At 44.2% G+C, this 20,892-nt stretch overlaps 1 protein-coding gene across 8 annotated transcripts in view; it reads right to left on the minus strand.

Moving 5' to 3' along the window:
• Positions 1 to 20,892, minus strand: part of ppfia2 (PTPRF interacting protein alpha 2) — a 153,424-nt gene that overhangs the window by 125,450 nt on the left and 7,082 nt on the right. For all 8 annotated transcript variants that reach the window (XR_011103528.1, XM_068717260.1, XM_068717261.1 and 5 more), the window contains exon 2: positions 17,447 to 17,702. Coding sequence is in view for 7 of the 8 variants with exons in the window: in XM_068717260.1 (XP_068573361.1) it covers positions 17,447 to 17,695 (249 nt within the window). In the remaining variant the exon portion in view is untranslated. The remainder of the gene's footprint in view (positions 1 to 17,446; positions 17,703 to 20,892) is intronic.

The following is a 20,892-nucleotide window of genomic DNA, read 5'->3' on the forward strand; positions in this document are numbered from 1 at the left end:
ACATCACGCGATGGCAATTTTCCCTGAATTTTTCCAAAAGAGGCACGGATGGGAAAATTCACCCACCGAGAACTAACGGGCTTAAAATTGGCTTTGATTGGCCGCACATCTGCGCTTTCCTCCATCCGTGAAGCGACAGAGAATACAGTGCAGCAATTGTTTGGAATTTACTTACCGGTACATGGAACTACAAGCAATTTAGTCCGTGGAGTGTGTCCGTGTGCGTTGGCCACCTTTAACGTTCAGTGAAACGGGCGTTATCTTGCCGAGGGATATTGATAGCAGTGGTCCAAACCTAGAGGCGATCTCTCCCACATAATGTGAACTTAAGTATTCCCCGAAAAATGTGTGTTCGGTGATTATTCCGGGGTTTTCCTTTGTCTGTGATGTTCCGAGTTTTTCACAGTGCTGAAAACAATTCTATCCATAATTTATAAAAAAAAAAAAAAAGAAAAGAAAAATGGTTTAGATTTATATGAGCTCAAGAGACCCATATCTTTGTCTGACTGAATAACTGGTCTTGATTGAAAGCTTACCGTTTTTCAAGTTATACCAAATATATGGTAATAAAACATTAATAAAAAGGTCTTTAAATCAAGTCTAAATGAGGATATGCTCCAGCGTTTAAAGTCCAGTTTAATGCGGTGGGCTGGCTGCCGCTCAATACTGGACATCATACAATAATATAGACTAATTAATCTCCTGTTAACTAGATTTTGCCACATTAAGCTGCATCAACAAATACAATTTTCAGAGTGGGCCCATGGACTAATTGGAAAGAAGAAAAAAAAACAGACTTTTATCATCTTTGTTATTGTGACATTGTGGGTAGTTTAACCTCTTAGGCTTTAGGAACCCACCTAGTGGGTTACAAGAGGAGGGTTTTCTTGACAATTTCTCTGTTTTTACGACCAAAGTGAGCGTCTGCCTTCACAAACTAACATATCCTTTAAAAGCGATTATCCTGTCAAGCTCCTGCTAACAGTGTTACAAGACGATCTGTGCACTTGGATGCTTTTAGTCAGAAAAAAACAAACAATGAGTCACACAACAAATGAAGCATTCTTTACACCCGTTTCATTACTTTGATGTTTTAGAGCTATAATAAGCACCGGCTCTTTCTTTTTTTTTTTTCCCCCAGCAAAATAGCATTCGCACCTTCCCAGCTACCCCGGGTTAGAACAGTCTTTTACTGTTCAGTTTAATTTGTTTATTTGTCAGCGACGATCCTCATTAATTAACAGTTAAACTGTAAATTAGCTTGTTTTAAAGCGAAGGCAAATTGTCACTTAAGTGGGCGTAAAAAGACACATTACAATAAAATATTTCTTACAAAGAACTACGAAGTTGAGACACTTAGGAAGATGGTTGAGGAGAGAACAACGGGGAATCTAACGTACACGTCTGAATTCAAGGCAACGCTACATTAATGCCTGGCTTAAGGGCACTTCAACAGCTATAGTGATGCGTTTGGGGTCGTTGCTGCTGTGCCGCCACCTGATTTGGGGTTTTGAACCGCCAAATTAATCTTAATCTAACCAAGAAATAAATGCAACACGGTTAACAACACCTCTGGGCTTCATCTGGTTGACTATTTCAGCGGCGCTTAGGAGTATTCGGCAGCAGCGGAGCGGCCATGTCGGCGCTACGGTACCCGATGTGCCCTATTGGATACCTGTGGTAGAAGCTGGCCGGGAAAGCAGCTGGCAACAGGAGGCCGGCACTAGATGACCGTTCTCAGCACTGGGAACAAAACAACAAGCAGCTGTGGGAGCGGCGGGTGGGTTGGCCTCGTCTTTAAAAAGGAAGGCAGGCTATGATTATCACAGTGCAAAACGGGGCCACGGAATGCTGTTAACACAACCAGGCCGGCCAGCTAACACTTGAAGCTAATTAACCACTGCCAACTGCAGTTTACAGCTTAATAATTCCACTGCTGAAGGAGCCATCAATCTATTCTCACCATGCTTTATATATATATACACACACACACACGGTATGTTTTATACAGCTATTAGACCGTTATATATTCATGTCAGAATTTAAGGACCCCTTGAGATGATGATAATAATAATAATGAACTGTGTTTGTAGAGCACCTTTCATACAAGAAATACAGCGTGAAGTGCCTCACAATATAGGAAAATAGACATGGAATGTAAAAGGTAAAATCAGGAATAAAATGCCATCGTTAATGTAAAATAAAACACACTAAATAATAATAAGATAAAAATAAAAACAAGCTGAAATAGAAATAAAAAAGAATTATCGTATTCTCAAGGGGGTTCTTAATAAGACATGTGAAATAAAGATTAGTAATACAATGTGAACAAATAAAGGAAGGTGAAAAATGAAAAAATGAAATTCAAAAGTATAATCTGAATAAGTAACAGAAGGTACAAAAGGTCATTATTTGCCTAGATACAAATAGAGCAGTGTGTATAACAGTAAATGAAGTTACTTTGAATGGTGTATTAAAAACATATTGTCAATATCTCCTTGGTTCTCTTTTACGTGTCACGGTTCATATTCCACTTCTACGGCAACTTAGGTTTTACATATTTGCTAAATTATTCATTTCTTCTGATTACAATTCAAGAAATCGTGCATCGCAAAGTGTGCTGATCGATAATTATGAGCAAAGTAATTCCTGCTGGGTTTAATAACTCCGCCGCACTTTCACATCAACACTGTGGCGGTCGGACAGAAGCGGCCCGTGGTTCCACTCTCAGACAGAATGCTTATTGAACGGACTCCAGATGCTGAAGGAGCGCCAGTTTTCTGTCTCCAACCTTCCTTTTGTGTATTTTGAAATGTCCCACAGGTCCCAGGTTTCCTTTGACACGCTGCATTCAGCTGTAAAGTCAATGTAGAGACAGCAACAGAACTAGAAATAGAAAAAGCCAGACAGCGGACGCTCCTCGTCACGAAAAACTCTTCACAATACGATATCTGGCGGAGCTCCACTGTTGGAGCTGCCGTTTCTTTGATTATTTCCAACACGCTGAATGCGAGTGCAAAGCGGCGCGTGTAGAAGGACGCCACAGCTGTTTGATTTCAGAGAGGCTGACACCAGAATCCCATTAACAGATATCTAAAAGACGCTCACAGTTTGGTTTTGACACAGCAGCGAGATTTTCCGTCCGAGGTGATTCCACATTGTCTCCAGTTGTGCAGTTATCTACAGGCAGCCAGTGAGATTAAAGCAACCGCCGGAAAAAAATAGCACAGTTTTAGTGTAGATAGAATAATAATAATAATAAAACAACATTGGCAAAAACATTGCTATTTCATGCACTGGTCAACTATGAGAGTTTGGGATATTTTGCTTCCATAATGTTATTTGAGACTACTGGAAAGAAAACATACAAAATACACATCTAGGTTAGATAACGCCTCATTAGCATATATCTATGAACATAACATTTAATGTCTTAATGTAATTAACTAGAGAAGTTTCATAATGATGTGTAGAACTATTCACCTGACGCGTTTCATCTTTAGGCCGTTTTCTCAAAATGATTGTTTTCTCAGAAATCTCTTCAGTAGCTTTTACATAAACCAAACTTTATAGTTTAATCTATATTCTGAAGGTTTCCACAGATAGTTTTCTAAGTATATCATTCATAGCATGATTTATAGAACATTTCATTTCTAAAAACATGGAGGAAATAATACAAATTAATTTGGCTGTTGATATTCTGATGTATGGAAAAATGATCTTGTGGCGATATCTATTAGCTACAATTATTTCCCCTTTTCACTTGTAGCGTTACTCCTTTTCATCAGCAGTGTACTGCGTTTCATATGTACGGTGCATAGTATTTCATTATGAAGTTCAGAAGTTCAACCTACCAACTAACTACACATGCGTAACGCAGAGCCACCGTACAGCTGGAATACATTACATCATGTGAAAGTGATTAAACACTGACATACCAAGTCGTGACTTAATCATATCAAGCATCTCTGACTCGCTGACCGCAAAACAATGTCAGATGTAAGCCCAACCCCCCACCCCCACCCCCACCCACCCACCCACCCACACCCACACACACACACAACCCCCCCCCCCCGCAGCACTGCCTAGATACTACTTGGCCATCACACTGTATCACCCGGCGCTGGACATGTGATCAGTAGTCACAATGCTGCGATGCACCTGAGTCACACCAGCAGGGGGGCGGCGAGCTGCAGCAGAGAGGAGGACAGTTTGGAAAGACGCAGTTATGGAGACACACAGAGGATCAACTCCTTGGAGGGTGCGAGCGACTCATTATATTTCACCTTCAAAACCCATGATATTACATTCCTGTCCTTGTCACACAATGCTTTTGGTGTGGGAAGAAAAATGATGTATAGTCAGTCAAGCTTATTTGAGCGGATGTGATGTCATCCAGCTAAATTCTCCAGCACACCTTTCTTTATTACCTCAAACGTTTTAAAAGCTGGGGGCGGCGAGATTTGGAGAACACTCGATTTGGAAAGTATCCAACAGAAAAACCCAACCCAGTGTTAACGAGTCTTTTCCAATGAAAGTTGCTGGAAGCACTAGCTCCAAAAGTTGCTGAAGCTAGCGAGAACTTTTGGCAACGGTGACAGCACCGTCCCTTCAGGCCTCCCTCCAAAGCCACTCCCCCAAAGCCACTCCCCCAAAATGATCCTCATGAACATAGACAATGAACGTTTGGCTATTGTTGGTGAGCACAGCTGTCCAGCTGGCAGCTAGTGGAAGACTTCGGTGGCGTGAAATGAGCGCAGGTAGACAGAAATCATTCCAATCCTTATATTTACCCACAGATACCAAATTTTGTCCATTATTTTTTGTCGGAGCATTTGATTTGTTGATAGTTGAAGAGAATCTCAACAAATATAACAAAAAAGGTTTCTAAAATGCATTACCCACTCGAACTTTAACTTTCTAAAATGTCAGAAATTAGAGAAAAATGGCCTTCAAAACTTTCAAGAGCCTTAGATGACTCCTTTAAATGTCTGGTTTTGTCCAATCAACAGCAAAAAAACAACAACAATTTTGCAGTAACAGAAACAAAGAATCTTTACATTGCAGGAGCTGGAGACAGGGAATATTTTGCTTAAAGGATTACTTAAACAAATATTCTATTTAAAATAGTTGCAGATTGATTTTCTGTCAGTCTGAGCTCTCACAGCCCAAACTGTAATTTCTCTATATTTTAGTATGGCGCTAAATAAAGTATATTTGATATAATCTACCTTATTCCTCATAAACTAAAATTCCTATTCTTCTCAGTAAGTAATGAGCCGTAATTACAGACAAATGTTGAGTAGATGAGACGTGAATGTGCTGCTTTCACGTCACTGTTCAGTATCGAGTCGCGGCGACTGTAATGGTTTTAATGACAACGTCTGCAGACACAGTTCATCACACCACATTTAAAAAAACAAAAAAAGGTGGAAGCCGTGATGCAGCGCGGCGAGCAGGACATCGCTGGATCCACTCTCTCCCGAGTCCTCCAACAAGATTCTCAGCCGGGCGCCAACAGCCGGTGACATCACGCTCTATTTCTGTCCTTCAAGTGGAGCATTCAGAAGCTAAAAGGTATCCATTAATGAGGGCCCAGCTGCGTGGTCGAAACACACACCAGTCGCTACCGGAGAGCAGTTCTGAGCAGTCGAGTGCAGCTGCCAAACAACCGCTCGTCTTTGTCGTGTCCCGGAGACATTGTGTCAGAAATTAATGTCGGTCTAATTCCTCATCAGTCGGCCTACATTTCGAGCAGCTACGGCTGCACGACTATGGCCAAAATGATCCTCATGATTATTTTTGAATCAATGTGGAGATTATTTATTGATTTGATTTGATATGCAGCAGTTTTCGATGAGCGTAGCGCGCATTTTAAACGTCAGCATCACACTCGGTTGTGTTTATTTATTTGTGGGAAGCTTGAATCGTGATTTGGTTAATTGTGCAGCCCTGGTGACATGTTTGAGTTATGGTTAAACAATCAAAAAGAAAACCAACTGGTTTCGAGTCTTTCAGCGGCCGCTAAACCGGTTAAACTGAGGAATTCATATTCGTCAACGGCGGACCCAAAAACAAACAGATGTGGCTTTTGGAGGGAGGATTCCATTTCCAGGTCGGCACTGCGAGGAGAACTAAGTATTGGTCATAACCTCATTTCACTCTGCTCACTTAAGTGGCTCTCAAGGGACCAGTTCTCTAATTCATTCGGACGAAGCCAGCAAGCAGTGTGTGTGTGTGTGTGTGTGTGTGTGTGTGTGTGTGTGTGTGTGTGCAAGGATGGGACTGTACGTGTGCATGAAGTAAGATTCGAGAATTTCTGGATTTCTTGCCTCGGGTTCTGAATCATACCCAAGATCTACCCACAGTGATGCAAACTAACACACACACACACACACACACACACACACACACACACACACACACACACACACACACACACACACACACACACACACACACTTCCATCCATCCATCCCACACTAGTACACACACACACACACACACACACACACACACACACACACACACACACACACACACGCTGCTCACTGAAGGAGATGACACCAAAGTGTTCGGAGTGTGTCTGCCTACGCACTGTCATTTCCTAAACTCAAATGATTCATCATCAAATGTTTTTTGGGGACATTTGGAAAAGAAAAGAAAAGAAAAAAACACCTGGAGGTGCTTCAATGTATCTCACTGCTCTACTGAGGATCATATCCACACATGCTAAACATGCACAGTGTGGTGGAAATTAAAGTATTTCCTTGTGAGAGATCTAAAAAGTATCTTAAGCTTTCTGTCTTTTAAGGATTTATTACAGGATAAGATATAGAAAAATGATAAAAGAATAGTGAACAGATTAATTAACAGATTAATCAAACGGAGTCATAGATTACGACACAGCTGTATAGCAGAGAGCGTTCCTTCACCCATGGCAGAACAAAGGAAGACTCCGCCTTCTCTGCAAAGAAGGCCCTTCTTAAATGCCTGTCTGAGCGGAGTATCACCCTCCTCAGCAGAAACTACGTATCAATCAAAGTCCAGCTGTCCAGTTCCCTGTGGCCTGTGGATGTTTACTTAAAATCAGGTAACCATCTGTTTTCAATAAGGCCCTATCAAATGGAAGTTGCCCCTCTTTTGTTCCCATGATAAGCAGAAACCTCTGCTCCTGTTTATCCAAAGGCCAAAGTTCAAACTAGATAGAAAACACATGATCAACGAATCTAAGTAAGAAATAATCATTAGAAGTCACATGAAACCAATTTCCCACCCCCGACACACAGCAGCATAGAAAGGCCATAGTTGATGTCTTGAACACACTTGGCTTAGACGCTGGTTTCATTAGGTGGGTGAAACTGGTAAACCACTAACCAACAGCCTGAGTACTGGTTAAAAGGGGATTCCCTCCTCAACCATGTTTTCTGCTTTTTGGTGGATGATAGAACAGAAACGTGTTTATGTTCTCTTCTTATGTCACGTAGCGTCGCAGCCTCAAAACAACAGTCCGAGTCCCGAATCCAACTCTGGACTCCAGATTCATCTCGGAGCCACAGGCATGTACGGGCTACCCACTGCAACGGAGGAACCCAATTCAGCCTTTCCTCTAAGAAGCCAAAGGCATCCGCAGCAGAGGGGGACACGGGAGCGGGTTTTCATTCCTCTCCAACAAAGAAATTCCCAATCCCATTACGGAGTTTAAAAAGAGAAAATCCTGTCCTGTCCCATCTAGTTCCCCTATTTATTCATAGAGAAAAACTACAGATGCACCAATTTTCTTGGCTTTTTTTTCTAAGAATATAATTAACTGCATACACAAACATTTTTTTATTAAGGAAAATGAAAAATGATGAACATAAAATTGAAATATTATTTACATATTAAAGAAGAATAAAACAAGTCTAATATCTAAAACCATGGATTTACTTATTTATACAAAAATATTTAGCAATCAAGGACTATTTAAAAGAACATAAAAGTGTATATATACAGTCAGGGCCATAAGTATTTGGACTGTGACACAATTTTTCTTATTTTGCCTCTTTACATGGCTCCAATAGATTTGATATGAAGCAGTTAAAATGTGATTGAAGTGCAGATCAACAGCTTTAATTACTCCCACCCAGCAGAAAAAGAAAAAAAAACATTGCCTCTAATCTGCTGCAACTACTGTAAATGAAGTGTTGAGTTTTCAGCTACAAAGTCAATAGCGACAATTTAGTAACCAACATCCCACTTGGGCGAACATCTTCACACACATTCATAACTTCCACTTGTCAGCTTCAGAGTCATGTATACAAATATCGCCTGGGTCTGACAGTCCTTTTAAAAGACGCTTCACACAAGATAAATCTTGGATTAGACGGATTCATTTATGTAAAAAGATTTCATTATAGCCCCCTGAAGATGCTGCCACTGGTTATTAATATATATAGGGGTGTGAAATATGTAGAGCCTCTTTTTAAAATTGATGTGGTGTGTGAGGAAACCTAGATTAAAAATGAATACCTTGCAATTGCCGACTAAAAGCTTGGCAGCAGTACCAAATGTTTCATCCAACAACTGGATTTTTGTTTCGGGATTTTAGGTTTGACAAGTTTGTATGCATTTATCTCTTGTTTTAAAAGGCGTAAGAATTATTTTGTAACCTTGCTAGAACCTTAATAAATTAAGGCTGATCGCCATCATGCCCTTTCAGTCCTCTCCCTTCCAACACAGTGGCCATACATTGCTTATCTGGACATCACACACAATTCGATTGAATCCCCATTGTTTAATAGCAGTCTGATGCGACAGCCTTCCACTTCAGCTAACGTTAGCTATCCATCAGCTAACCGTCACCAGCTTCATTTTCGCCACTCCGACGGTGAATATTCACGCATCTCAAGTGTTTAAGCCTCGGTTAACTCGCAACTTCCCGTTTCTCTCCGGTGACAGCACATTTCAATTCCCCCAGAAAAGGGAGCTCTGCCTCGACGATGACACGACGCTCAGAGCCGTAGCCCTTCCACCAGTATCTGTTTGAGGACAAATCAAGCATCAGAATGAATGAATGAATGACTGGTGCTGCGGTTGCCCTTTCCCCTAATAGTGCACTTATAGCTTATACCAAAACAGTGAACATGTGATGAGTCATCACCGTCTAGGAACATTTCCCCGGGCATCAGTGGCATTTTTTTTTTTATCTGTGGTGTGATAACTGATTCAGGGTCCTTACAACAAGCTCTTTCTGTTCATAGTCATTGAATCTAAAATGCAGCGTCCCCTTTCAGTATTTTAACCGAAATGTTTGAACGCTGACAATCACCGTAGTTCCAACAGGTGAGGCTGGATGTAGAGTGCAGCTTCCACTTGTAACCAGCCGGCAAAACACAAATTAATTCAACTTTGTTGCGGAGCGTTTTAGTTTCTCGTCCAGAATATGAGCTGGATCTGAGCAGCACTCACGAATGCACCATAGTTAGACACTCTACTTAGTATCCATGTGTTTTAATTGTATTTAGGTACAAATTGCTGCAATCAAGAGTGGCTGGTTCTGTTTAACAGAGTGACTAGTCATCTTTGTTGATACAATTTGGGTTTTTCAAGTCACCGATTGCCACAATGAAATCAACAGACGATCGGCCAACCGCACAAAGCTCTGGTAAACAACATCAAATTCCATCCCGCGCTGCAGCACGGTAGTGACTCAGGGCTTCAGAGGTATTTTTGACCTAAAATCCTTGTGTGATCTTTGAGTACGCGGACTGAATAACGCTACGGAAGACTTTGTATGCACACAGCTGCGCTCTCCTTGTTAGGCTGATCTACTGCTCCTGCAACTTCCTGACTTTACAGCACACCGGTGCCCTGCTGCGCTGTTCATTAGAGAGATAATTACATCTGCAGGAGATCCTTCGGCACCGTCTCGTCACCTCGGCGTGTCTGATCAGAAACCCCTACCTCGTCCCTTTCTTTCTGTTTTCATGTCAGACGCCGGTCAGCCTGCACCCAGCGCCGACACCAGCAGCGATGATTCATCCGGAGGAGGGCGAGATCCGTCTCCCTAATCAGACAGAACTAAACTTTCAAGGGTATTGATCAAGCGTCGCTGTCCGAGCCATTACAGACACTTGATGCATGCGCCGTGTGCCAAGGGGGCCCATCCCTGCTTCTGTCAATGTGAAGGAGATTAAACGGAGAAAGGAATTAAGGGAGGAGAGGAAAAAACAAGGCTTCGGGGGTCAATTGAGCGGAAAAATCGAGATAGGCTTTGGTTTGCGAATCAACGCTCGCGAGGCAGGAAAATTGGAAAATACGCCACCACTGTAGGCCAAAGACGGCCGCGACAAGGACGTGAAGAGAGGAATTACCGCATTACCGAGCGTTATTTTATAAAAACCCACATGTGCACAAGTTTGTAATTATGCTACTTATGATGTACCGTCATGTGTTCTGAAGCTGATAAGCATGTGAACGTCACTGCTGGTAAAACTAACCGCGCAAAACCCACTCGAGCTCGTCTTTGTACGGTTTCCTCCTGCACATGGAGCCCGCGGGCGGCCTGAACTGGGGCACAAACAATAACAGTAATCATGGAAAATCATGTGCCGCTCTGGCGGGAGGAGACCAGCTGACTGGCTGACTGCTGGAGCCCCGAGGGCCTCCTGCACAAGCAACAGAGAGAGAGACAGGGAGGGGGAGGGAAGAAGAAGAAAAAACACACACACACATCAGAAGGAAGCAAAGAGGAGACGGATTCACCTCTCATCCCCTCTCCTCGACAAGCTTAGTCATCTTTGCGTCCACGTTCCGCCCTTGTCGGGGAGCCTCACCATCTCTCGCCTCCCTCCTCCCGCCGCCGTGTGCCATCCTCTCCTCATTCACAGCTCACCCCCGTGGAGGTCTCGCGGAGTGGTACAGTCCATGACTACAAAACACACTCGTTTTGCCGATATCGGCCGAGGCTTTAAGACGGATGGGAGGACACGGCCGTGCCCCCTCTTTGACGAACGGCCGTGTCATGTATGATTAATAAACAGAGGGGGGGGGAGGTGGATCATTGACTTAGAGCGGGGGTGCTAATGAGCAGACGCCACAGACGCACATAGTGCTTACTCCTCAGATAAATCGTCCTAATTACCAAATCTGTAAATGAAACTTTAATTGCTGTGCGAGATGAAAGCGCGTGTGTCCGGACTCAAATCGCTCTTTTGTACCAAAGACGTCGCAGCAAAGACACTGTTGTAATTTCCACTTGAAGCCAGCGTGACGGTCATGAATGGGCGACCCGCGGATCAATCGGCGGCACTGTACAGTAATCTGGTGCAGCCTTCGCTTTCATTACAACATCGGCGTGCGAGTGATCAAGTGGCCGGTGTCTCATTACTGTCTGGCCGGTGCAGAGAAAAAAAAAGCGCTCGCATCAGCGTCTGGGCCGTGCTGCGGGTCGTCCACGGTGACCAACACATCCATTTATGATTTAATGTTATTACTAGTGTTTTCTTTGTCAGTAGATTTCTTGACCAAGTCAATGGCAATAGAAGTGTATGCGTTTTTTGTAAAATCCATTTCAATTTTTGCCAGATAAATGTTAAGTTTTATGAAAGTGAATCAACTCCCTCGGAAAAGGGAGAGTCCACAGAAAACACAGGTGTAAAGCACAGAGCAGTAGCAGACACTTCATTATGTTTTTGGGAAACAAAAATAGTGGTGTGCACCCCCCTCCCCTCTCCCCCCTCACACACACACTCACACACACACACACACACACACACACACACACACACACACACACTTTACATGTCAAACCTTACAGAGCTTGTCCAGTTGTAATTTCATGTGATTTTATTACATTTACTACATCATCCAGAATCACAACACGGCCAGAAAAGGGGATTCCAGATGTTTCCTCCTTTAAGAAACATCTGGATGGCTGCAGCATGTTGCCAGTGACCAGGATCGAGAACATGATCATCATCAGCAGCAGCAGCAGCAGCTTTCATGGATGGATGTGGACGCGTGTTTGGCGACAGTAAATAAGCAGCGTGGGGAGAAAGGCTCCCACAGTCCCTCAAGGCCTTTTTTTGAGTACAGTAACGCAGCAGCTGAGTGCTACGGGGAAACGCTGCCCGCCTGTGTCACGCTACATGGGGGGGGGGGGGCGTTGGGGGATGGGAGGAGGGTCACATGTGCTGCAGGCTCTGGGTTGTCTCCGCGCTCAACATGTCTTTCTCTGAAATCAGTTTATCGAGCACAATGGCGGGGAGTTTGTTTCTCTGTGAGCAGAGTGACTCCGGCTACACTGTAGCAGAGGAAACAAGCCGGAATAATGCAAGACACGAGGAGAAGAAAAAAAAAACAAACACACACACACACACACACACACACACACACACACACACACACACACACACACACACACACACACACACACACACACACACACACACACACACACACACCAGGCTTTCAGATGACAGCGGTGCCCCTCATTTCCCAGAGAGGCTTATAGTTAGAGGCAAGAACAAATTGCTCACCCTGTGCAACGAAACGCATGTTGCATCAGCTGCAGAGATGTGGCTGAGGATAACTCCATCGCTGTATTTGCTAAATAGAGTTTACCACTTGTCAGAGGGAAGCGGAAATACTCATAATGTACTTCACACTAAATTGCAGGAAACTGAGAGAGTAGATAATTACAATACTGGCTTATTTTAGTCCACTTCTTTTCGTGGATGTTTGGCTTAAGACAATGAAATGGACAACGCACACGCTGTGGAAACAAACAGAGAAAAAGCAGAAAATCCTACCGCTTAAAACACAGGAACCAATGAAAATGTTACAGTTTTGCTTGAAAAGCGACTTGAACGATAAACCAAAATAGTTGCAGACGCATTTTGAATATCAAATGCTCTCAACCGTAGACTTGATAAGTGACTCTAAAAATCCCTAAATACACTATATGTCCTGTGGGGCCTCAGGACTAGAAGTAGGACATTTTGTAGAAAAACTGCAAGTGTTTGGAAACTAATCAACATGCAAATCAGCGACGGAGAAAAGGGTCATTATGCAGGAGTGATTTAAGAAGTTCCTTGTGATGTTGATCACATGACTCTGGGTCCACTGCTGGAATCTTTTGCAGCTGTTCTAAAGCTAAACTTTTCAGAGCCACTTTCACAAAACATTCCTTCAAAAATGCAAGTCGGAAGCATTTGAGCATCAATATATTATGCAGCAGGCATGTTATGCAGCGTATGACACGCATGCAGCTAATGGTTGCCTCTGCCGCGCCCCCGCTCTGGAACAAAAATGGCCCGATGAAATGTAGAAAGAGGAGACAAGGGGACAGTGGGTGAGGAGAGGAGGCATACAGGGGAAGGGACTGGGGCACTGTTGGATTGTTATGCATGGAAAAAAAAAGAAAAAAAAAAAAAGGGGGAAGCGCTGTTGCCTGGAAGCGTCGAGTGGGGACGGCGAGTGTCACTCCGATCAGTCGGAAGTGTCATGACGAGTAGCCGAGTCGCGACCTCTGATGGGGAGAGGGGGGGGGACAGAGGAGAAGAGGGAGACACAAGGCGAAGCGCCACATAACAGAAAAGGCAGTGACAGCAGAAACAGAGAGAGAGAGAGAGAGGGGGGGGGGGGGGGGGGGGGGGGGACAAGAGGGAGGGAAGTTTGTGGTGGGCCAACGCCTAATCCTGCCAGTGCTGCAGGCTTCAGGAACAGAGGAGTGATATCAGTAAAGACACATTCACAGCCTGCCTATCGCTCCAAATGAGGCCACTTCTGTCTTCTGAAGCTCTGCTGCCTCTCCTCCCATTCGCCACCTCCTCTGCAAATCACACACACACACACACACACACACACACACACACACACACACACACACACACACACACACACACACACACACACACACACACACACACACACCGAGAGGAGAGAGACCTGGGAGCTATCTATTGCCCTCTTTAAGAATTCCACTCCAGGATTCTCTGAGAAACGTTCCACACTGCCGGGACACCCCCCCCCCCCCCTTAAGTCGCCGCAAAAATTACATCTGCGCTAAAGAGGCCCCCCGTCTTTTTTTTATTTATTCTTTTCATTTCTTTTGAAGAGGTGTCAGATGCAGTAAAATCATCACAGCCAAAGAACGTCACAACACACCAGCACAAAGGTGACGGCTGCCTCTGTGAAATAAGCTCATTCTTATTGTCCAACAAAAAAAAAAAAACCCACAGAAGCTGCAAGCACAACCTCTTTATCTGCCGCATATTAAACAGAAGCACAACAGGGCCACTTCTCCCTCGGCTAAATGCCTCGGTGTAATTACCGAGCTCTAACAAACCTCTTCAGAAACCGTTAAAGAGTGACGTTGATATCATACGGGCCAAAAGGACGGCATCAGATTAATTCATGGAGTCGTTTGTGTGTATGGGAGGATCCCGATCGCCGCCACCGGAGTGACATCTAATTTAAGCCGGGTGTCAGGAAAGGCACCAGAACACTGCGTCAGCTCTGTCATTACACAATGACAAGCCATACATCACCACAGCGCCACCACAGAGCCTTCCACTGCCGGGTGGATGACGGTGACGACGTCTGATAATGGAAATGTTATTTCGCTTTGGCAGCCCTGGATGCTCTCTCTGGAAAACGAAGCGGTGGGAATGTTTGGACAGGAGAGACTCAAATTTGTTTATTCCAACGAGAATGGCGAAAGATGTGCATTCAAATATGAGAAGTATGATTGGCGTCGCACAAAATTGTGCACCACCCGCCCACGCTTCTCCCCTCGCTACGACACCCCTGCTCGGTTTTATTCAAAATCTATAAACAGCATTTTGAAGTGTTTAAGTTTTCCGGGTTTTTTTTCCCTCGTACTCTCAACTGTATATTATGTCCACTGTGTAACTTCTGAGGAGGATGGAAGCCCCGAGGCTAAAGCATGAGCTGCATAACCCCGAGTTCAGACCTCCAGTCTGAGGCGAATCCGAGTGGAAAACTGAGCGAAAAGGCATATTTATAGCATCCCGACACCCAGACACCCAGCGATCTGTTTCACGCGTCAGAACGAAGAGCTGCAAGTGGATTCATTCAAGTCCTTCTTAAAGCCACGGGACGAGACGAAAAAAAAAAAAAAAGAGCAGACTGGTTGGATTCATTCAAAATATGAGGTATCTTTTAACACTGCGAAGCTCTTTAAAGCTGTAATGTGAGATCACGCCAAAGCAAAGTGCCTCGCCTGTGTCTCTGAAGCCATGCGGATTACTGGGCTACAGAACAAAGTCCTTCTCTTCCCACCAGCACCAGCAAACCTCCAGAGCCCTCAGGAAAGAGACTGGGGAGAGCGTGTGACTAGAATTACTGGCACACTTTTAGAAAGTGCTAATCTCCGCTTACTGTGACGATTTTTCGACTTTTCTTTTTTCACACATCGCCACAAAAATTAACGCACCGCACCAAAACACCGAGCTGAATGTTTCCGTCATGTTTCACTGATTTCACAAAAAGGCAAACCTGCGTTGTCCTACGACCAACTTGGTTGACTGCACACTGCATATGAATTATGACTGGCATTTTAAAGCAGGCTTTGTTTGGGTAAGTCTAAAATGTGACATTTGTGTTGGTTAAACACAGCATTAAAAAAAAGAAAAAGACTAAAAAACAAAAGCTGAACACACACTAATATATATATATATATATATAAATATATATATATATATATATATATATATATATATATATATATATATAATATATATATATATATATATATATATATATATATATATATATATATATATATATATATATACACACACTTCATCCAGAGCTTTAATACACCATCATTATATTCTGCTAAGAAGGCAAGAGTAGAGGCAGAGTTGGGTCAGTCTTTGCACGATACAAATGGGGGGGAAAAAAAACAATAAAACTACCGTAACTAACAGGCCTCGCAACTACCAAAAAATCTCTTGCACATTTATTGCTAATGTGCCATTGACTAAACTATGACGTGCCACCTTTGCACTAAAGAGTACACAACATCTCTGGGTTCTGTTATTCGCTCGCATGACTTCTCCTACCATTGTTATGCCGATGACACCCAGCTGGTCTTGTCATTTCCCCCCGGTGACACCCAAGTGGAGACACGCATCGCTGCGTGTTTGGCTGACATCTCGAAGTGGATGACGACACACCACCTCAAGCTCAACCTAGACAAAACTGAGCTACTGTTCCTCCCGGGGAAGGGTTGCCCGCACCGGGACCTGTCCATCACCATTGATGATACCGTGGTGACGCCAACTCGGACTGCGAGGAACCTGGGTGTGACCCTGGATGACCAACTGTCATTCTCGGCAAACATTTCATCCGTTACACGCTCCTGCAGATTCCTGCTCTACAACATCAGGAGGATTCGTCCCTTCCTGACTGACGAGACGGCGCAGGTTCTCATCCAGGCTCTTGTCATCTCCCGCCTGGACTACTGCAACTCTCTACTCGCCGGAGCCCCGGCGTCGGCCATCAGACCTCTGGAGCTTGTCCAGAAAGCCGCAGCTCGCCTGGTGTTCAATCGCCCCAAGTTCTCCCACACAACTTCCTTTCTCCGTTCTCTACACTGGCTCCCTGTAAGAGCTCGCATCCAGTTTAAGACTCTGGTGCTAGCCTACAGGGCAGTGAAAGGAACAGCTCCTTCCTATCTCCAGGCCACGGTCAAGCCTTACACCCCCGCCCGACCACTTCGCTCTGCTGCCTCGGGGCGATCGGTCACCCCGTCGCTCAGAGGTCCTGGCGGCCGATCGACCCGGTCACGGCTGTTTTCTGTCCTGGCCCCACAGTCCTGACGTCAGGACAGCGGAGTCGCTGCCCATCTTTCAGCGCAGGCTGAAAACCCACCTCTTCAGGAAGTGCTACCCTGAGCCTTCCACTTAGCACTTATTGTTTTCATACTAGCTTGTTGCACTTATTGTATTCATATTAGCTTGTTGCACTTATTGTATTCGTATTACTTATAGCACTAACTGTTTTTCTTGTTTCTGCACTGTACTTTGGCTCTGAGTTATGCTCTGCTTCATGCTCTTAGATGCTTGTTTGGAAAAGGAAATGTACTTATGACTTCTGGTGACTAGTAGTTCTTTTGATTACCAATGTTGATGCACTTATTGTAAGTCGCTTTGGATAAAAGCGTCTGCTAAATGACTGTAATGTAATGTAATGTAAATGTAATGTAATGAGTACAGATGTACTGTGTGCGCAAAGTACAACAAACAAGCAATTTTATACTACACTTTTTTCGTAAACTACAAAAAATATTCGTGGCAAATTGGACCCACACAGACGGGCGACCTGGTGACATCAGGGTTCAAATCCAGCCATGGACCTTTATTGCATCTCTTCCCATCTTTTCAGTCAGTATAAGGAAAAAAAACGACACGTCCGAATCATTGCCGTGGCTTACCTGTGGCAGGGCGGAGGTGAGCTGGCGCTGCAGAGAGTCGCGGTCGTAGATGACGTCCTGAAGGTGCTGCTGGGACAGGCCGAGGCTCTCCTGGGTCTCCCTCAGCGTGTCCAGCAGCCGGTCCCGCTCGTCCAGCATGTTGACCATCAGCTGCTCAAAGTGGGAGTCCGGGTCCGAGGCGCTGCTCTGAGAGCCGCGCTGGCTCAGCGCCGTGTCCTCGCTGATGGTGGGCATCACCTCGCACATCATCTTGGCGCTGGGAGGAGAGGGAGATCGGAGATTAGACAGAGTTTTGGCAGGAAATGAAGAAGACGGTGTGACGAGTGAAAAGGTACTGTTGAATTCAGCAGCATGTTGTGCTGTGCTGATTTGCATACAAATCAATTGCTAGACCATTGACTTTGATGGAATTTCCTCTCTCAAGAGGGTAGCTATTTATATATTCAGATACATCTTGAATAAAATGCCTATGCTATATATATATATATATATATATATATATATATATATATATATATATATATATATATATATATATATATATATATATATATATATATCTCAAGCATTACAACTGGCGAGTGCACCTTGTATCTTCAAGGTAGCTTCCTGCTACACTCTTTCCCTTTTCTGTTGACCCCCCAGAGGAAATTAACCTCCATTCGTTAGCCTCAATCTGAAGCAATCCACCAACTCAATCGCTCAATAAAAAAGTAAAATCTGAACAGCAAGCGACAGCAGCATTGCATAATAAATGGCAATTTCAATAAATATCAATTCTCTTGGGTCATATCTGAAGCAGTTTAATCAAATGAAGAAGGACACTCTTTAGCTTTGCTATCATAAGGTGCCAGAAGCAATATAACGGCAACCCTTTCAGAATAAATGTCACCATGCACTGCAAACAAATGACGGGGCTGCAGGGTGCAATGTTCTGCATTTTCTGAGGTGGGAATTAGGTTTGAACACGTTCCCCTTCAGGGTCACAGCGGGCCGCACGTATCCCACCATGCATTGTGTCGATTGACCGACAGCTCACCAGGTCATTGCGGGGTCAAATTAACAAACCTCTCTGGGACTCGCAGGTTTGGAGCCGCAGATGTTAAACTTCCAAAGTGTATCAAATCTAAATCAAACTACAAATCTATTCAATGCATACCAAAGCAACCTCAATATCTTGATTGGATTCAAGTTAGACTTAGTTTCACGTTAATGCTGAAGATCTTAAAATTTATAGCAAAACTAATGTGTGTCCACATCAGTGCCTACCATCCACTACTTCTGTCTTGATGGCTGCGAGTGTGTGACTGGGCCCGACACAGTTGGTGCTCGGCTCAGCGTCACCCCGGCTGCAGAGACGTCTTGGAAGGCTGGGCGTTCTGCCCTAGATTTCACGCTTGTGCCGTTTAATGATCCAGACCCAGATCGAGTTGCATAATACACCACATCTATGCAATAGTGGGTAAGTGAGACCATATTCCAGTTTCCCTGAGGGACTGCAGAAAGCCTCCGGAGCCATCCTAACCGACAAGATGGTTCACGAGCTGGAACCAGGTTTGCGTCGTCACACGTTCAGTCGTGTGATGAAGCTAAGCTAAGCTAAGCTGCAAATAACCATGGAGTTGTAAATATTTACCGAGGAGAGGTAAACATAAAGCATGCCAATTGTGCTAAGCTAGCATCCTAGCAGAGGGTCTTCTCACGTCCTGCATTTACACTCACTGGACGCAGCTGTGTGGTATATTTCTGACGAGCTAACTGGTCATGAAATTACAGTGTCTCTCTTTCTTATTACGCGTGTAAAATACAACATATAACATGTGAATATGACAGCTTTGAAGTTAATAAACAGGCACAAAGCTAGGCTAACCGTTTCCTCTTGCTTCCAGAACAAGCTAACCCAGGCTAACTGCTTATTCACACAATCTCTCCACTGCATGCAGAGATAAAATAAATACATGTAGTAATGTAATGTTTGGACAGGTATTTTCTGAGTAGCTGAGTTTACCACAATGTCACAAAAAAAATAGTCATTTTTGTTCATGTTCATGATTGATGCTATAAACCAGTGGTTCTCAACTGGTGTGGCTGCGGGACCCACCATCACCCCTTTAATGACAAGCCGCGACCCAAATGTTCAACTTCTCAAATGTATTTAATGAAAAGATGGCGCAGTCTGAACCTGAGCTGAAGACGTCCTCTGCAGTCGTAGTAGTCGGGAGCTCTCTTGTTCCCGTCAGTCCCGGGTCCCACATGTTTCACGTAAACGAGTAAAACTGCTTTGTTTGTTACGTCTGTAGATTCGTTCATTTGAAATGCAAAATGACCGCTTGCCTTAATTCCAGCTGTGGGCTGTTGTTTGATGTCATCCGACAGGTCTTCAATTCACCTAATTAAAATATAATTTGACAGAGGTGTAGTTTTCAGTTTATCCGCTGCGGATTGATGCAACAAATGCCGCTTCAGTTTTCACGGCTTCATGCTTTCTTGTGCCAGAACCTCGCTGCACAAAAACACACTGAGGTTTTTGTCCTCTTTTGTCCTCAATGTAAGAAAATCTATACCTCATGTAGTCGATGTCATACTCAATTAGCAAATGAAAACAAACTGTGTGGGTGTTCGTCTATACTGTGAAATGCCGCGTGTGTATTAGCGTTACAAGGCATTAACGCCAAATACGGTTAAGGAGTGTGAATAACTCCGCTGCATAAAACAATTCCCTTCAGTTGTTTTCTCAGGCAAAGGTCCGTGACCCACTGAAAACGGAGGCGACCCACCAGTCACTGCTATTGCACAGCCAAACATATTTTTTTATATTCTTCCACAAAAATTAAAAGAAAAAAAAGGTGTCAGGTGCTTAATATACAAACAATAATCCAAAAGCCTAACGAGAGCCTGCAGGTTAATCACTTCCGTTTAATCTTAACAGTAGTTACTCAGTGTGTTGACCCTGGCCAGGTTTACTCAGTGAGTTTTCAATATCCCACTGCCCAGACTTGGTCCCCTCTGGGTGGGTTATAATGGCAGGTGTGTGTCCCAGCATGTTCTGGCAGTAACACGGGCTCTCCCAAACCGTCCCCAGGCACCCAGCCAGACTCTCACCAGTTCACCATTCAGCCGCCGTCCGCTGCCGTTTAGACCTGAGAGACCGGGCCTGTGTGCTGCTTGGCTGGACACTCCGCACAGGCCAGCCTTTTTGCTTGGAGAGTAGGCCAGCCGGCGGACAGACCGGGACACCGGTGGTGCATTTTAAGTGGGAGGTAGTGATTTATCCCTGACTCTGGCTCAATGCGTGTTAGTTGAGCGCAGATAGGAGGGTGCTGGTTGCATGTAAAAATCTATACGAATATGGCACCTGGCAGCGGATATCAAAACAGACTTCAGGCAAAAAGTATCAACGTTGATTGTACATGTTTGCGTCGCTTGTACAAATCTGATCTCAGGTC

This window comes from Cebidichthys violaceus, unplaced genomic scaffold (assembly GCF_023349555.1).
Source record: "Cebidichthys violaceus isolate CVI_PGR_0920_01 unplaced genomic scaffold, fCebVio1.0.p SCAF_21, whole genome shotgun sequence".
NCBI classification, from domain to species: domain Eukaryota; kingdom Metazoa; phylum Chordata; class Actinopteri; order Perciformes; family Stichaeidae; genus Cebidichthys; species Cebidichthys violaceus.